The 19,780-nt window shown below is 42.3% G+C and overlaps 1 protein-coding gene across 8 annotated transcripts in view; it reads left to right on the top strand.

The window, feature by feature from the left end:
• LOC126996676 (mitochondrial nicotinamide adenine dinucleotide transporter SLC25A51-like) overlaps positions 1-19,780 on the top strand; it is a 68,138-nt gene that overhangs the window by 38,893 nt on the left and 9,465 nt on the right. For 5 of the 8 annotated variants that reach the window (XM_050857413.1, XM_050857416.1, XM_050857415.1 and 2 more), the window contains 2 exons: positions 5,383-5,647; positions 5,772-6,766. In XM_050857413.1, coding sequence (XP_050713370.1) covers positions 5,383-5,647; positions 5,772-5,945 — 439 coding nt within the window. In that variant the 3' untranslated portion in view covers positions 5,946-6,766. Of the gene's footprint in view, positions 1-5,382; positions 5,648-5,771; positions 6,767-19,780 lie in introns of those variants that run through there. The other 3 variants (XM_050857414.1, XR_007751340.1, XM_050857411.1) reach the window with 3 other exon arrangements.

Below are 19,780 nucleotides of genomic sequence, written 5' to 3'. Positions count from 1 at the left end.
CCTTTCTTACATCCAGCTTGCTCAAGCTTTCTTTGACCTCCTGCACCGTTAACTGTATCTCCTACATAACCCTTCCTCTTTCCTGGCCCGGTGGTTGTACGAATTCGTCATCCTTTGTGAAAACTCTATGAAAGCTATTGTTCATCACTTCTGCCATCTCTGCTGGGTCCTCATATGTAGTTCCATCGATTATATCTCTATTCTTTAATTTGCCGTTCACATGTCTATAAAATAATTTAGGTTGGTCTTTGCATTTGTCGATTATATCTTTTTCATATTTCCGTTTTTCTTCTCTTTTAATCTTTGTATATTCATTCCTTGCTTGTTTGAAATTGTTCCACACATTGATTCTTCTTCGTCTCCTCCATCCCTTCCAGGCCTCCTCCTTTCTTTTTCTTGTTGCCTCGCATCTTTTGTTAAATCACTCCTTTTTACCAACATCCTTTTTGGTTACCTTAGGGACATATCTATTCTCGGCTTCTTTGTAAAGCTTTATAAAATCCCCCCACTTGTCATGTGTACTTTTGGGTTTGTACAGCCCACTCCAATTTGCATTTTCAAAAAAAGTTCTCATATTAACAAAGTCTGCCTTAGAGTAGTTACTTCTCCCTATTTTGTGATGCTCTTTTCGGTCAATCGTTCTCTTTTCTTTTACTTCGAATTCCACAATCGCATGGTCACTCTTTGCTATTGGGCAATCTATTTTAATATTTTCTATTACTTCCGGTTCCTTGCTAAAATCCAGGTCTAATCTTGATGCCTCTCCTTCCTTCCTGAATCTAGTATGTTCCTTAATCCATTGAGTCAGTACATGTTCCATTGCCAATTGCAGGAGTCTTCCTCCCCACGACTCTTCTGTTCCCTGCGTCTGCCAATTCTCCCATTCTACCTCCTTGCAATTAAAATCACCCATTAAAATTATTCTCTCACCCTCTCAACATTCCATCCAGGCAACTCACCGTGTCTTGTATCATTTGTTCATATTCTCGGGCCTTCCATGCATTGGTTCTTGGTGGCACATACCCTACTACATACTGCCTCCTTCCTCCTTCAGCACCCACAATTTTCACTTTCAGTACCTCTGCCAAGCCTTCACCCTCAATCACCTCTTCCACCCTAATGCCTTTCCTTACCATCAACATCACACCTCCTCCCTGTTTCCTCCTTCTGTCTCTCCTCCATATATTGTATGCACCTTCTCCAATCCCCACCACCTCAACTGAGTCACACAACTTAGTTTCTGTCAGCCCCACAATATCAGGTTCTTTGTCTCTCAAATAGTCGTTAAACTCTATCCACGATGACACCATTCCATTAATATTTGTATATGACACTTTCCATCCTTCCTCCTTTTCTGTTAGATTTTTCTCTCCTTCTCCTCGTCACCATGAACCACTTCCTCACTTTCATATCCATTATTCTCCAAAAAAACTCCTTCTTATCTTCTTCCGATCTCTTCTCATTTAAATCACGAACCTCACCTCTGATTTCATTCAACTTGTCTCTCTCTTGTTCATTCAGATCTTTCCTCAGCCACGTCATTTAAGTGTCTTCTCCCACTAGCTTCCAAGCTCCTCCCAGGGCCTCTTCTGCTTCGCTCTGTGCCTTAAATCTTATCCTTATTGGTCTATCTCTTTCTTCATTGTATTTTCCAATCCTATGACAGTCATCTATTTCTTTCACCAGGTCACTTCCCTCTTCTTGTACCCTTCGTACGATCTTCTTCACTTCATCTTTCAAGATGTTTTCCCTCTCCGATTTGTTTGGGGTCTGCTCCTCCTTGACACCGAACACAATGACACTCTTCTTTTTCTCCACTGTGCCTCTTACTAGGGCCTCATTTTCTTTGATCACCACCTTCTCAGCCATCTTCTCCTCCAACTGCTCCTCCACAATCTCCTTAAAGCTCTGTACACTCTCACTCTGCACCATCTCACCATATCAACTTTCTGTTCAAAATTCTTGACTCTTTGCTCCATTTCCACTTTTTCTTTCCGTTTCGCTTCTCCTTCCACTTATTCCGTTCCTTATTCATCTTTTCCACTGAATCCACGTTTTCCTTTGTTCTCTCAGAGCATTTTGTTATCTGAATCTTAAGCTCTACCACTTCTGCTTTGTAGATCACTAATCTTTCTCTTGTCCTCCTCTCTCTCCCTTCTCAACTCACTCACCATCTTCATCACCACTTCAAAATCACTCTCCAACCCTTTCATTCTTCTCTGCAATAATCTGTTTTGCAATTCACTGTTCTTTTCCTTGAAACCCGAGAAATCAGCTACCAGATGTTGTTTACGTGATGGCAGCGTAAATAGATCCATCTCGGGCTCGGTACAGTTCTCCATTGTTTTCCTTCCAGTATCCACTAATATAACACTTTCTCCTCCTCCCCTCCTCCCAACCTCTTTCCGGGACTAGCGCCAGTAATGCCCTCCCCCGTATGTCACAGGTTATAGGTAAAATAGGCAAACATTAAAAAGCTAAAACGTTAAAAGTCACAAAGTCAAAAAGTTAAAAACAGTTAAAATCCCTTGGGGCTCCATCCTCCCGCGTCCTCCCAGCGCCAGCAGGGTAAAATAGGTAAAACGTTAAAAGTAAAAAAAAGTTAAGAAGCTAAACAGAGCTCCGTCACTCGCGTCCACTCAGGTTGGCAGCTGACCGTGTGTGTGTAAACGCATACATGTACATGTGTGTGTGTGTGTGTGTGTGTGTGTGTGTAGTTTTTAGTGGAAACTATCAATGGTAATAATGTTTAGGCATTGTGAAGTTGCACTGTTGCCTGCTTGAGAGTTGTTCTAGTGAGGGCATTGAGTACAAGTGTGCGAGTGTGTCTGTACATATGTATGTGTACATGTGTACGGATGTGTGTGTGTGTGTATTTACGAGTGTGCATATGTATGTGTTAACGAGTGTGCACGTGTGCATATGAGTGCGCGTGTGTATGTATTTATGTATTTACAGTTCTTTTGTTTTATGGGCAATCATATGTATACCTACGTATGTAGGCTATATGTGTACGTGTGTGTGTGTGGATGGGTGTGGGTGTGCCAAAATAATTGTGCATATGTGAGCGTGCGAGTGCGTGTATCATACAAATATTCCCTACATTTTGTCTCTAAAGTACAAAAAATGTCAATCAGTCAGGGTAGTTGTGCCCATATACAATTTTCCCCATAAGAATATGTATTCCTACTACTACTTTTTTATTTTTTTATTTATTTTTTTTTTTTTTATTATTTTTTTTACAGCATAGAGAGCAACTCAAGGGCAACAAAAAGAAAATGTAAAAAAAAAACGATAACTGTTGCTCTCACAAAGCGAAAAGTATGGAGTGGCCAAAAGAGAGGTCAATTTTGGATGGAGAGGTGTCTTGATACACTCTTCTTGAAAGAGGTCAAGTCATAGGCAGGAGGAAATACAGATGAAGGAAGGCTGTTCCAGACCTTACAAGTGAAGGGGATGAAAAAATGGAGATGCTGGTTAACTTTTGTATAAGGGATTTGTACAGTATAATGAGCTTGAGTAGAAAGTCAAGTGCAGCGGGGCCACGGGAGGGGGCTGGAGGCATGCAGTTAGCAAATCCAAAAGAGCAGTCAGCATGAAAATATCGATAGAAGATAGAAAGAGATGCAACATGGCGGTGGAATTTAAGAGGTAGAAGACTATCAGTAAGAAAAGGGGAGCTGATGAGACGAAGAGCCTTAGACTCTACTCTGTCCAGGAGAGCTGTGTGAGTGGAGCCCCCCCACACGTGAGATGCATACGCCATACGAGTACTACGCAAGCTAGTTTGTTGGCCATATAGTTGGGTACTAGACGTGCCTACTATATGTGTATATGTTGTTAACCGCCTTAACATATGCATTCACAAAACATTGATTACGTCACGAGGCACACTAGCTACTACTATATAATGTTGTCCACCGTGCTAACACCCACATTGACAAAGCTCTTCGTCGCACTGCATGACATTAAATTTGTTGTCCAATAACTACTGCCTCGGAGGTGTAGTAAACTCTATCAATACTATCATATTTACATACTAATGCTTATAAATCGTGTTTTTCAACCTGAAAGAGGATGATCATTATGTGTGAACATGGTCAACATTGTCACGCATGCGACGCCATCAGTGCCCACCACTGATAATAATAACCCTAGAACGCTAACCATGGGTATGAGGTACCCGAAGCGAATGACGTCATTGCCATTGTGTATGGTTCCGGTGCTCTGAGGGTACCCACCTCCTCAGTAGCTTCATGTGCCCGCTTGACAGTGTAGGGGAAGGTCACGTTGTCTCGCTCTCTCTGCTCACCTTTGTTGTAGGCCTACATTCGGGTGCGGCATACCCATGGTTGGTGATACAGGGTGTTGTACATGTCCCTATGATATTGTTTACGTACTTTTTTAGTGATCACCTGTGCAGTGGATCACAGGACCTGGGAGGCCATACAAGAAGTTTGGAAGCCATCGGATGATAATTTTTTTTATGAAATTTTTTTTTTTGAAATTTTTGAACATTTTTCCTATTTTTAGTAACATTTTTCAGTACCTGATTTTCATACCAAAACAATACGTTTTTCAGTTCTTCTTAATGTTAAGTCAAGATACAAAGTTTGAAGTCCCTTCATGTAACTTTATTCCATTAAAACTTTACATTTAATTTTTTTTTTTTTTTTTTCAAAATCGGGTATGATGTACCCATGGTTAGTAGTGGTGTGACTTTTTCTAAGGTTAGTGTTCTAGGGATAATAATGATGATGATGATAATAATAATAATAATAATAATAATAATATTGATATTGATAATAGTAACAGTAATAATAATAATAATAATAATAATAATAATAATGACGATAACAGTAATAATAATAATGACATTGATAATAATAATAATGATGATAATAATGACGATGATAACAGTAGTAATAATAATAATAATAATTGCTAATACAACTGTTACCACTACTATTACCACTCCTCCTACTACTATTACCACTAGTACTTCTACTACAATTACCCCTACTACTACTACAATTACTACTACAGTATTACAATTACTACTAATACAATTACTACTATTACTACTACTACTACTACTACTGCTGCTGCTACTTTTCTAAAGGGTTAAATTTGTTCCTCAGTGGGTTGTGTCATAGCCTTGGGGATTTTACTTTTACATTAGATTGAAACAAGTTTATACGATATGTCCATGACATCAAATTGAAAATTACAAATTCTGACAATACATGGTATCTGCATCTTGTTGCATTGCCAGCCATTGAGGAATTCACGCAGTCTAGGAGGAAAAAGTGGGATCTGATTCTGCTAATAGTGAAATGGGATGATGGGTGATAATGTAGTCATCTAGTATCTCCTTTGCAGGAATAGTCTACACATAACGAAAGATCTATGGAAGTTTGGCCTGAAAGAATATTACCGTGGTATGGTGTCTATTCTTCTGCGCAATGGACCCAGTAATGTCCTTTTCTTTGGTTTTCGAACAAAAGTGAAGGATTACCTGCCTGATACAGGACAGTCTTGGTGGGGAAACTTTGTCACTGACTTTGTGTCTGGAGCATTCCTTGGAGCCTTCATCTCCACAGTCATGTATCCCATCAATGTCATTAAGGCACACCAGCAGTGCCAGGTAAGTGCTGGACAGTGTAGAGCAATGAAAAAATGTAAAAACTTTGATTCTAATAGTGAACAAACAACTTCTCTATTGTACACACACTCACCCTATTGTACGCACACTCACATCACTTCCACAGGTTGGCGGACCATTCCAGTCCATGCATCACACCTTCTGGGACGTATACAGGTCACGTGGAAGCCGCCTTAGTCGCCTATTCAGTGGTGCTCACGTCAATTATTCCCGTGCTCTTGTGTCTTGGGGGATCATCAATGCTTCCTATGAAGTTCTGCAGAGGCTCCTATATAGTTAACAGCCATTTAGCAACCATTTGATGGTGGTGAGTCAGGTATGTCATCCTGCTTTGCAGTTTGATCCTGTTGCAGGACTAAGTATTAAATGCAAACTAATGTACCAACTTACATAAAACTTATTCTATGCATTTGTCATAGAACTTTTAAATTTTAGTATTTATTTCAAACATTTAACATTTTAATTAGTAGCCCCTGCTTTCCAAACATCCTCTAAAAATACAATGCTAATAAGTTAGTATGTTGATTTTATGCAACCCATTTTAACCTTGTTTAGTGCATTATGTAGATGTATAAATGGTATTTAAAAATATATATGTCAGCAGAGGGTTGAAAACTAAGTGCTCTTCTCAAGTTAGTTGGTACCCAAAGCAAGTGGGTGGGATGCAGGAGGACCTGAAGTGTTTTCACATATGTGAATTGTATGTTTGATGGTGCTTCAGGCTTTCTTCAGGGATCTCACCACATCAATGTGTGTAAGTGATACCGATGTGCAAAATGTTGTGAGAATAGAATTAGCAATATATATTTTTTTACGTCTGTATTTTGTCTTAGAAATGGGATATGATATGTAAATGTTAATGTATTGATGTTTATGTAGATATGTTACAGCAATGAATACCAATTTAGGTAGAAAAATAGGGCACAGGACTTATCAACAAAAGTAATGTTTTTGTTGATTTTAGCTGTTGACTGAGTTGTCATCCTGTTGATTTAAGGATGAGTTGTGTAGCATATATATTTGACAACAATATGAGCATTTTCTTTATATAACTTTTCTCAAATGCTTCATTCAAAATAATATTTTTTCTGTCATTACAAATGGCCTTTTCTTAGTTCACTTTTCCATGTAAGTGGCTTTCAGTTTTCACTCCCTATCACCCAACCAGTTAACCATGTTTACAGATTTATTTATTTATTTTTATTTATTTTTTATTTTTTTATTTTTATTTTTATTTTTTTACAGCAAAGCAGGCAGCTCAGAGGCACACACACAAAAAAACAATAATGAAAAAAAGCCATTTACTTGCTGCTCCTAAAAAGATTATAGAGTGGCCAAAAGAGAGGTCAATTCCGGGAGGAGAGGTGTCCTGATACCCTCCTTTTGAAAGAGTTCAAGTCGGAGGCAGGAGGAAATACAGATGAAGGAAGGCTGTTCCAGAGTTCACCAGTGTAAGGGATGAAAGAATGAAGATGCTGGTTAACTCTTGCATAAGGGGTTTGGACAGTATAGGGATGAGCATGAGTAGCAAGTCATGTGCAGTGGGGCTGCAGGAAGAGGGGAAGCATGCAGTTAGCAAGTTCAGAAGAGCAGTCAGCATGAAAATATCAGTAGAACATAGAAAGAGAGGCAACATGGCAGTGGAATTTAAGAGGTAGAAGACTTTCAGTAAGAGAAGGAGAGCTGATGAGACAAAGAGCCTTAGGCCCGTACCAAGAGTCACGAAGGTTTAGCGACGAAGATCGAAGGGAAGGACGGTGCGTACTTATAGTCACTAGCATTTTTAGAACAAAGGTCTGCCGGAGAGAAGAAGGGAAGGCAAGGTCTACCCCGTGTCTTCCCTCAGACCTTCGAGGAAAAATATGTTTATTTTCCAAATTTGGCATGGCAAATAGTTGCGGTTCAGTTAAAACAACCTGAGGAGGAGGAGGAGCTGAGGAGTGAGGAGCAGTGGAAGATGGCCCACCAATAGACTCGTAAAATGGACTGGCAGAGCTGGTTTGCTTACTACTTGATTAACAAGATAAGAAAACACCCCGTGGTGTGGAACCACAGTCCAAAAAACTTTTTCTCCTGTCTATGAAAATAGTAGATCGCCCAGTGTTGTTTTCCTTTTCTTCTTCTTCTTTTGACCTGTAATGCATGGCAGTGATGGGGAAAAATAATAGTGAAAAATAGCAAAAGGGCATAGAAAAGCAAAATCAGGGAAAGAAAAGGACAGAAAAACACTTAAGTTCAGGGTGAAGTGTATAAGTGCGCACTGTTAAGTAACTAAGGGCCGCTTTCACAGTCACTTTGTTTGTTTTTTATCATTACCAATGGCGTTGCCACCGTTGCCAGATTTTCGTACTAAGAGCATTGTATTTACTGGTTTCTGACGCCTAACTATTGCCAAGAAACATCAGGATCTAACTCTTCTAACGATAACTATAAATTAGTTTTGTTATTGAAGCCCAGAAGACAGTTTAGGGGTAAGATGTCGGGAAATATAATCGGCTGAGTACGACAATCTGGCAACGTTGTCGCCACTTAGTATTTCACGTGAAATTGGCCGATGGGGTAGTGGCGGCTGCACACGAAGCGAGAGATGTTGAGAGTGTGTGATAAGTGCAGGGCTAGGCTAACCCCACAGCCGCCACTACTCCATCGGTCAGTTTCACGTGGAAATATATAGCGGCGATCGTCGCCATTGGTAACGATCAAAACAAACAAAATTACTGTGAAAGCGGCCCTAAGTGCATGTTGTGAAGTATAAAAGTGTGGAAAAGGACCTAAGAAGCAATACAAAGCGTTACAGGTCAAAAGAAGAAGAAGGTCCACTACACTGGCCGGTGTTGTGAGAAATATCTCCCCGATGAAATTAGTCATTCTGCTGTCCACCACACATGCGCGCTGTGGGAATAAACAGCATTAAAAGTATTAATTTGCCTGGTTATGTTCTAGTTTGTCCGCTTGTGATCTTTGTGTGCGGTGAGGTTAATATGGAAACAGCAAGCAAGTTGAACCTTTCTGTGAGCTATTTTGCGGCGGCGGCAGCGGTTTACGTTCAATAGGCATTGAAAAGTCAATCATGATATTAGTGATTTCATGATTTTTAACAGAAAGAGTTAGCAGATTATTTCATAACACACAGAAAACTACCAAAAAAATATAGGTTTGTCCACCTGTCCCATGGGTGATCGCGAGCGACCACCCTTACTTTAGCAGATGACACCACGTGGATCACAAGCGTGTATTCAGAACTGCCAGCCAGTTGTAAGGCAGCCGCCTTCAACTGCGGCTTGAAAACGACCTGTTCTCACTTCCCATTTGCTGCCTATTACCAAGGTATATACTTATTTTGAGATAACAAGGGAGTAAAGTCGAAAAAATTGTGATAACAAGGGAGTAAAGTAAAAAAAAAAAAGTCATTATTTTCCACGGGTCGGAACCAATAAGCGCTTTTACATGGATTTCCATACCTTGAGTTTCGCGATCCTCGAGTTTAGCGCCATACCTTCGGAATGAAGCAAGTGCGAAACTCGAGAGGGTACTGTATACTGTTTGATATACAAGTTGTTTCTTCGTGTTCTTGTATGGTATATTATCGATGCAAATCTTCTGTTTGCTGTTCATATACGATAGTTTGAGAATTTTTTGGATACACAAACATTCAAATGATCTTCACGCAATCACAAACTCACAATGCGCAGGTGCCACATCTACGTTCACGAGTGGACAGACGGAATGAAACGGACAGTATTATGGCTGTAATAGCACCATGGAGGTATTATACCTCCATGAATAACACTGTGTGTTTGTATGTGTGTGCGTGCATTAGATCTGGTAGGTGAAAAGAAGGTTGCAGTGTGTGTATGTGCATTTACCTTCCCGAGCGACTTGTGGTAAGGATTGAAGGCACGGTCTGAGGCCGTGCCTACATTGTCGAAGGGAAGGTACGTGGCTCGACCTTCACGACTCTTGGTACAGGCCTTAGACTCCACTCTGTCAAGGAGAGCTGTGTGAGTGGAGCCCCCCCACACATGAGATGCATACTCCATATGATGGAACAAGGCCCCTGTAAATGGATAGCAACTGCGCAGGGGAGAAGAACTGGCAGAGACGGTACAGAACACCCAGCCTCGAGGAAGCTGATTTAGTAAGAGAAGAGATATGAAGTTTCCAGTTGAGATTTTGAGTTAAGGATAGACCGAGGATGTTTAGTGTTGAAGAAGGCGATAGCTGAGTGTTGTCAAAGAATAGGGGATAGTTGTTTGGAAGATTGTGTCGAGTGGATAGGTGGAGAAACTGTGTTTTTACTGGATGAATTTTCAAATGCAAAACTAGTCATTAACTGTTTCTGTAGAGGACATTATTAAAGATGAGATAAGGCTGCTGCTGCATTGACCGGGTAGTTTTGCAACTTGTGCTTTTTTTTTTTTTTTTTTTTTTTTTACAACAAAGGAGGCAGCTCAAGGGCACTCAAAAAAAGAAAACAATAATAAAAAAAAGCCCGCTACTCGCTGCTCCTAAAAAAGAAACAAAAGAGGTGGCCGAAAGCAAGATCAAATACGGTAGGAGAGATGTCCTGATACCCTCCTCTTGAAAGAGTTCAAGTCGTAGGCAGGAGGAAATACAGATGAAGGAAGATTGTTCCAGAGTTTACCAGCGTGAGGGATGAAAGAGTGAAGATGCTGGTTAACTCTTGCATAAGGGGTTTGGACAGTATAGGGATGAGCATGAGTAGAAAGTCGAGTGCAGCAGGGCCGCAGGAGGGAGGGAGGCATGCAGTTAGCAAGTTCAGAAGAGCAGTCAGCGTGGAAATATCGATAGAAGATAGAAAGAGAGGCAACATTGCGGCGGAATTTAAGAGGTAGAAGACTATCAGTATGAGGAGGAGAGCTGATTAGACGAAGAGCCTTAGCCTCCACTCTGTCCAGAAGAGCTGTGTGAGTGGAGCCCCTCCACACATGAGATGCATACTCCATACGAGGGCGGACAAGGCCCCTGTATATGGACAGCAACTGTGCAGGGGAGAAGAACTGGCGGAGACGGTACAGAACGCCCAGCCTCGAGGAAGCTGATTTAGTAAGAGATGAGATATGAAGTTTCCAGTTGAGATTTTGAGTTAAGGATAGACCGAGGATGTTTAGTGTTGATGAAGGTGATAGCTGGGTGTTGTCAAAGAATAGGGGATAGTTGTTTGGAAGATTGTGTCGAGTGGATAGGTGGAGAAACTGTGTTTTTGAGGCGTTGAAGGACACCAGGTTCCTCTTGCCCCAATCGGAAATAATAGTAAGGTCTGAGGCTAAGCGTTCTGCAGCCTCCAGCCTTGAGTTGTTAAGTTCCTGTAGGGTGGGTCTTCTATTAAAAGAAGTTGAGTAATGCAGAGTGGAATCATCGGCGTAGGAATGGATAGGACAGTTCGTTTTGGAAAGAAGATCATCAATGAACAACAGAAAAAGAGTGGGAGATAGGACAGAACCCTGTGGGACACCACTGTTAATAGATTTAGGGGAAGAGCAGTGACCGTCTACCACGGCAGAAATAGAACGGTCAGAAAGGAAACTGGAGATAAAGGTACAGAGAGAAGGATAGAAACCGTAGAAGGGTAGTTTGGAAAGCAAAGATTTGTGCCAGACCCTATCAAAAGCTTTTGATATGTCCAGCACAATTGCAAAGGTTTCACCAAAACGGCTAAGAGAGGATGACCAAGAGTCATTTAAGAAGGCTAGGAGATCACCAGTAGAACGCCCCTTGCGGAACCCATACTGGCGATCAGATAGAAGGTCAGAAGTGGAAAGGTGCTTTTGAATCTTCCGGTTAAGGATTGATTCAAAAGCTTTAGATAGACAAGAAAGTAAAGCTATAGGACGATAGTTTGAGGGATTGGAGCGGTCACCCTTCTTAGGCACAGGCTGTATGAAGGCATACTCCCAGCAAGAAGGAAAGGTAGATGTTGACAGGCAGAGGCGAAAGAGTTTGACCAGGCAGGGTGACAGCACAGAGGCACAGTTTTTAAGGACAATAGGAGGCACTCCATCAGGTCCATAAGCTTTCTGAGGCTTGAGGCCAGAGAGGGCATAGAAAACATCATTTTGAAGAATCTTTATAACAGGCATAAAGAAGTCAGAGGGGGGATGAGTAGGAGGAATATGCCCAGAATCATCCAGAGTGGAGTTTTTAGAAAAAGTTTGAGAGAAGAGTTCAGCCTTAGAGATAGGTGAGACAGCAGTGTTGCCGTCAGGACAGAGGAGTGGAGGGAAAGATGAAGAAGTGAAGTTGGAGGAGATGTTTTTGGCTAGATGCCAGAAGTCACAGGAAGAGTTAGAGAAAGCAAGGTTTTGGCATTTTCTATTAATGAAAGAATTTTTGGTTAGTCGGAGAATAGATTTGGCACGATTTCGGGCAGAAATGTAAAGTTCATAATTAGCATTAGTTTGAAGTCTCCGGTAACTTTTGTGAGCTGCCTCTCTATCATTGACAGCACGAGAACAAGTGTGATTAAACCAAGGCTTTTTAGCGTGAGGAGTAGAGAAAGAACGAGGAATGTATGCCTCCATTCCAGAGACAATCACCTCTGTGATGCGCTGAGCACACACAGAGGGGTCTCTATCCTGGAAGCAATAATCATTCCACGGGAAATCGGAAAAGTATATCCTCAGGTCGTCCCACCGAGCTGAAGCAAAATGCCAGAAGCATCGCCTCTTCGGTGGGTCCAGAGGGTGTACAGGAGCGATAGGACAGGATACAGAAATAAGATTGTGATCGGAGGAGCCCAACGGAGAACAATGAAGTCTTAGCCAGATGGAGGAAAGTCATCTTACATACCGTGTATTTAAGGCACATGCCATACTTGTCACAAGTCACAATAGCAACATGGTTTTACCACTCGGTTCTGGGTTTTGGCAACTGCTGCTAAAGTTGAAATGCTGGTTCCAATATTGAAATTTATCATGAAGGATAAAATTGATAAATTTTCCTTAGTAACTGCTAGAAATTTTGATCTGACTGAACAGCCAGTGCACAAAACTGTAGGTCATAAATTAATATGACTGAGTAGTTTGTGTCAGCTTATTCTCTGCCATTACTCTGCCAGTGGTTTCCTTGGGATCAGATTCTGGTTTATGCACTGGCCACACTTCATCACTAATCATGCGAGTTAATGGTCTTTATCTCTTTTACTCTTATTAGGAGTTATGAAACTCACTAGCATTTATTCATTAAAGCATTAACTTCTTTTTCTCAAGTGAGCATTTGCATCAAGAGACCTTGTAAGTTGAAAATATAACAAAAATTTAAATATTTGAATTACTGGAACTCAATGAAGCAGTGAGATGACTTAAATATCATAACCTAGTCTGATGTCCAGGCTGCATCCAGGGCACAGAAAACAACAGTACAGAAGGGTGTGGAAGTCCTTGATGATGGATGTAATTGACAGAAATGTAAAAACTGATTTCAATCATATTCCATAGAAAATGCAAATGAAACAAAATAGGACTTTCATTTTTTTCAACTGGAATAGGTATAAACAACAATGAGGAATTGTCAACTGTCCTTTGTTCTCTAATAAAGATTAAGGTTTTATGAAATTTGAAGAAATCTGAATTGAATTAATTATTAATAAACCAGTTAACCCATAAGCTGCTGTGTGCTTTCCAGGCAACAGCTTTGGAGACTTCTGTATCCTGTCTGGAAGAGCGAATTTTACATTGCTTCCAGAAAGCTGTTATGGCTTGTATAAATTTGATTATTTATAAGTAGTTAACAGAGCCTCTCATGTTGAATATAGCATTTTAATCAAGTGGATCCTGTCATTTGTTTGTCATTCAAGATAAGGACATTGATGTCACTAGTCTAGTGGATGACGGACGTGACTCTCCTGTTCATCTTCTCCACTTCCCTGGCATAAAAAGATGCTAATGATGTATATGAAATACAGTCGTCCCTCAAATAGTATGGGGGTTAGGGACCCAGGATCCCCGTACTATTCAAAAATCCGTATAAAATTAGTGCCCCTGTAGAAACACTCCTGGGCTGTGTTTGAGAGAGGGAATCGGGACTCTGGGAACATCCCGAGTGCTCTCAAATGCGTGATACTGCAGCACGATTTGCCAACTCGGCACGTCCGCTGGCTTCCGGCTTTGAGAGATGGACCGCCTTCATGCTGTGATGACATCATCAGCAAATATGGCAGCCCAAACAAACACATATAAGTGTTTCCATTGCATTTCACCTCTCTGTGCCACCATAACCACTACAGCTTCCTTTTCATCTTCTGTTGTAAGGAGTTCGTCAGCCAGGACAGCTAGTAATGCATGTTAAATGTCACCAGGAAGATCAGCGTACGCCATTTTGCTGCGAGTGAGACGCAGTTACCATAGCAACAAAGAGGCTTATTAAAAGGACGGCCTTTATCTCCATTCTTGCAGCACTCTTGGAGCACTGGCAGTTACTGCGGCAAGAATTTCTTTTACACTATGATTTTCAGCGTGTTGGCCTTGAGGGAGTAAGCCGTTTCAAAGGCTGTAGTTGGGACTGAAAGGGACAACTACCTCCTGAACCAAGACCAAGACCAAGGGAGAAATCCTAGGCCACCTGTGACATCAAGACCAAGATCAAGATCATAGATACAGCGAACACTGCTCTCATTCACATGGTATGCTCTCCCTACGGCAACGTAACTCATCCCAAAACGTAACTTCTCCTAAATCTGAATTCTTCTGCAAGGTGAACACCTATCTCGAACGCTTTGGGGTGCTTTCAGCAGGTGTTTTGGTAGAACAGTGTTGCCACTCACGCCATGGCTACTTGGTGCGACGAGCGGGAAATTTTAAAATCCTAAAAAAAATTCTTCCATTACAATCCGTATAAAACCGAAACTGTACTATTGGAAACCATACTATTTGAGGGACGACTGTATAGTCATACTCATAATGACAACAAAGTTCTGATGGAAAAAGAAGCAAAAGAAGTGAGAAAGTGAATAACTGTGTTAGGAATTCAGAAGCAGTGGCAAGGAAGACATTCTGGCTCTACAGACATTGGCAACACTGTGTCAGGCAGATTACTGTGCAGTTGCTCATCATCACTCATGGGTCAGTGACAGAAGCACTGCGTCCTTTTCAGATGACTGGAATGACGCAAACCCCTCCTGCCAGCAAGAAAGTATTTTCTGTAGCAAGAGGTGGCTCTTGTTTAGCGATGGAGTTACTGAAAGTAATATTCAGACAAGAAGAAAGAGAAATGCCCCAGAGTGCCTCATGATGCATGGAGTCAAAAACCTTTCTGAGATAAACATAGGCTGTGAGTAACCCCTATCAATCCTCACATTGGCATTCCACAAGAACTTGAAGGGCTAGGATCCAGTCAATTGTTGACTTTTCGGGCATGAACCCGGACTGCTTAGGTCTCTGAAAGTTTATCAGATGAGATTGAATTCGTATCAGCAGAAGATGACTGAACATTTTGCCCAGCACACTGATCAATGTATTACCACAGTAGTTGTTGCAGTCCTGTTGGTCCCTTTTCCCTTTCCAGATAGGGACAACAACCCCATTTTACAAGCAAGAGGAACAGCATTGTACTGCAACACAGCAGACGATACCACATGCAACCCATGGTTCATGGCCTCACCCTTGGCTTTCAGCATCCCTGCAGTGATATTACAGACCCCATCTGCTTTCCCACCCTTCAACTTCCTCACAGCCTCTCTCACCTCCACAAGAGAGGGTGGAGTTTCAGCTATTGGTGGATTAGCAACCACCATCTACAACCCAGCCAGATGGAACTGTTCCCTAGGGGGCTCTGCTGTGTACAACTGCCCAAAGCCCTTGGCCCAATGAGTCAAGTACCCATCTGCATCTGATACTATCTGCCAATCAGCCATTCAGGTAGTACTCATCTGAGATTTTGATTTGAAGCACAGAAGCACAGCTTTTTCAGAGCTCGGAAGGCGGTCCTAAGGTCATTTGCATTTAGACAACCCTTGACCTCCTCAGCGAGACCGCTGACATGCTTCTCCTTATCAGAAGGGTTCTAGTCCTTTGTGACAGTCCTGTATCATTCAAAGTCCCTAGCCAGCCTGGCAACATAACATTTATTCTCATGTGTCTCCCTTGAGGCAACTCCACTCCCAGATCTTGGACACTCCCCAACGCACTCCTCAGCAGCTGTGAAAATTTCATGTTTAAAGGTATCCCCACAACTCTCCAGGGTCCTCCAAAATGCCAAGCACTTCAAATCGATTTGAGACTGCCACTACATAATCCTGAGTACACACCTGGTCCCTCAGTTTCTCAAAATGGAACCTCTGAGTGTTGCATCTTGAGATTTTCTTGAACCAGATGTGTATCCTCAGTTTTGCAACAAGTCTGTAGTCATACACAAAGAACTCAGCACTCTGGAAAACCCTACAGTTTTGGAGAATCCTCCAAGCACTACCAAGGATGTGATCAATCTACTTTACCACACCACCAGCAATAGCTACAGCTAGGCCAGCAGTGAAGCTCACATCTCTAGAACCAGAAACCAGCAATCCTCAGCCTTTTGGGCTATGCAAAATTCAGAAGGACCAACAGATAACTTGTAGCCAGCTCTCTGTGTGCCAATAGATGCACTGAAGTCACCTAAGACAATGAGTGCATCACGGTGGTACTGGTTGACTATATAGTCAAACTTGTTGCAGAACATCTCTCTCCTCAAGTTCACACATCTTGGTTAGGGCATACACTGCAATAAGAGATGTGAAGCCTCTCTTTCTCCTCAAGTTCACACATCTTGGTAAGGGCATACACTGCAATAAGAGATATGAAGCCCCTCTTTCTCCTCAAGTTCACACATCTTGGTAAGGGCATACACTGCAATAAGAGATATGAAGCCTCTCTTTCTCCTCAAGTTCACACATCTTGGTAAGGGCATACACTGCAATAAGAGATATGAAGCCCCTCTTTCTCCTCAAGTTCACACATCTTGGTAAGGGCATACAATGCAATAAGAGATATGATGCCTCTCTTTCTCCTCAAGTTCACTCATCTCAGTAGGAGCATGTACAGTCATACCTCGATTTACAAATGCCATAGTTTATGAGTGTTGATTTACGACAAAAAAAAAAAAATCATAGAAAATGCCTTGGTTTACGAGCGGTGACGGTATACGAGCATCATGTCTGTGTATATATATATATATATATATATATATATATATATATATATATATATATATATATATATATATATATATATATATATATACAGTACCCTCTCGAGTTTCGCGCTCGCTTCATTCTGAAGGTACAGCGCTAAACTCAAGGATCGCGAAACTCGAGGTAGTGAAAACCCTGAAAAAGCGGTTATTTGTTCCAACCCGTGAAGAATTTTTTTATTATTATTTTTTTATTTATTTATTTATATATTTTATTTATTTATTTATTTTTTTTTTATTTTTTTATTTTTTTACATGTGGCCTATGACTCCGGTAGACTATCCATCTGGACCTGATGGTCGGCCCCGAGCCCGTCATGGCGCAGGCAACTGTTTATAGTGGCGCCATTATAAATGGCTCATGGTGCCCCCCGGAGCTCACTTTTTTTTTCCTCCTTTACTCCCTTGTTATCTCAAAATATGTACCTTTGAAAAAGGAAGGAAACAGGAACAGAGAACGAGTTGTTTTAACCCTTTCATGGCTAAATGCTCGCAGCGAGCATTAGGCGTATTTGCTGGTGGTGCTAAACGCTCGCTGCGAGTTCCAGCCACACTCAAATCTCCCACGTATGAGTGTTCCAACAATATTTCTCACAACACAGGATTGCCAATTGAGTGGGTTCTCCACTAAATTTGGTGGAAAATCATGTCAGCCCAGCGAGGAAAATCTACGGACGAGCAACTGGTGGATGTTGTTGTCCAATATAGCGACATTTTTGCATAGCTTCACCTATCACATGACTGATATTTTGACCAAATAGTTGTAAATTTTGCAGTTGGCAATACTGCCCTGCCAGCACCCCATCATCAAGAGATCTACAGTAGTTGCCTTACGGCTGACCGTCGCGCACGTATAAATGTACATCTTCACAGGCAACACCCCCTGAACGTGCCTTTAGTTTCGCAGGAGAGGCTTACATTACCGATTCGTATAGATCTTGGCCTCCTCTTTCCAATGGTGTTTTTGTTTTTTTAGCTGTGATGAATAGTTTTTGAGATACAGAGGTTAAAAGAGCGAGCACTAGTGTCACTTGCTGGTGGTGCTAAAAGCTCGCTGCGAGCGCCAATCGCACTCACAGCAAAAAACACCCCCTGAATGTGCCTGTATGTTTGCAGGAGAGGCTTACATAACTGAATCTTATAGATCTTGGCCTTCTCTTTCTAATGGTGTTTTTGTTTTGTAGCTGTGATGAATAGTTTTTGAGATATAGCGGTTAAAAGAGATCTCCTTCCCCCACTGGGGTGCCCGAGCGCACCTGAGGGGATAGTTTCATTGCGAGCGCTTAGCAATGAAAGGGTTAAAGCCACAGATGAAGCCTTACGATTGGCTGAGCTCTGAAAACATGCTTGTGATTCGCTGGGAGTCCGATGACGCTGTTGCCAGTGCTCACCCAATCAGCGGCCTCACTGCCTTAAGGTGGTGTCACACTGGCCATTTTCCTCTAACCGTTGTGGCTACTGACAACGCTCGTGCGCCCATCTGGGAGCGAGTAGTCAGTTGTCCATAAGCTGGTGTCACACTGGGCTTTTTTCTTCCCACCGCGTTGGCGGAAGCTTAGGCAACCAGCAACTTTTCCGGGTGTGCGTCACACACAGAAGGGGAAATTAGAAGGGTGTAGGGGGGGAGGGACAGAAGGCAGAGTCAGGTCATGTCATGACACACACACACACAGAAAGGGAAATGAGAAGGGTGGGGGGAAGGAGGAGCCGAAGGGAGAGTTAGGTCATGTCTTGACCTGAGTCAGGTCACATCCTGACCAAAGCCCTGATCTGACATTCCTTTCTGCCCCTCCCTACCCACACCATTTTCATTTCCCTTCTGTGTGTGTGTGTGTGTGTGTGTGTGTGTGACAAGTCAGGACATGATCTGACCTGAGTCAGGTCATGTTTTGACCAAAGCCCTGATCTGACTCACCTTTCTGCCCCATCCTCCCCACATCCTTCTCATTTCACTTTCTGTGTGTGTGACAGGTATGGACATGACCTGACGTGAGTCAGGTCATGTCCTGACCAAAGCCCTGACCTGACTCCCTTCTGACCCTACCTCCCCACACCCTTCTTCATTCTCCTTATTTTCATCCTCTCTATCTCACCTTTCACAATAGGGGCTTATAACCAGAGGGAAGCTACACACCTCCTCTTGAGTCGGGGGCTCGCGTGGTATTGAGGCTGCGCCGAGTGGAACCAAACGACATGACAGGGAGGAGGGAGTGGGAAGTTCAAACGCGGTTAATGTGTTAACAAGTCTCTCTCTCTCTCTCTCTCTCTCTCTCTCTCTCTCTCTCTCTCTCTCTCTCTCTCTCTCTCTCTCTCTCTCTCTCTCTCTCTCTCTCTCTCTCTCTCTCTCTCTCTCTCTCTCTCTCTCTCTCTCTCTCTCTCTCTCTCTCTCTCTCTCTCTCTCTCTCTCTCTCTCTCTCTCTCTCTCTCTCTCTCTCTCTCTCTCTCTCTCTCTCTCTCTCTCTCTCTCTCTCTCTCTCTCTCTCTCTCTCTCTCTCTCTCTCTCTCTCTCTCTCTCTCTCTCTCTCTCTCTCTCTCTCTCTCTCTCTCTCTCTCTCTCTCTCTCTCTCTCTCTCTCTCTCTCTCTCTCTCTCTCTCTCTCTCTCTCTCTCTCTCTCTCTCTCTCTCTCTCTCTCTCTCTCTCTCTCTCTCTCTCTCTCTCTCTCTCTCTCTCTCTCTCTCTCTCTCTCTCTCTCTTTTGCCATAGCCACAAAGTTTGGAGGAAAACGTCCAGTGTGATACTACCTTCTAAGGTAGCATGCGTGACGCTGATGGTAAGTAGACGTGACACGTACATGTCAAAGCAGCGCAAAACTCGGGGTAATAATGCACGAAAGTCGGGATAATAAGAATTTAGGATTAACCGCGAAACTCGAGGATCGCGAAACTCAGATAGCGCAAAACTCAAGAGGGTACTGTATATATATATATATAT

The sequence above is a fragment of the Eriocheir sinensis genome, chromosome 10 (assembly GCF_024679095.1).
Source record: "Eriocheir sinensis breed Jianghai 21 chromosome 10, ASM2467909v1, whole genome shotgun sequence".
NCBI lineage: Eukaryota > Metazoa > Arthropoda > Malacostraca > Decapoda > Varunidae > Eriocheir > Eriocheir sinensis.
Note: the sequence above shows the minus strand (reverse complement) of the source record. Positions and strands in the feature narration are given on the sequence as shown.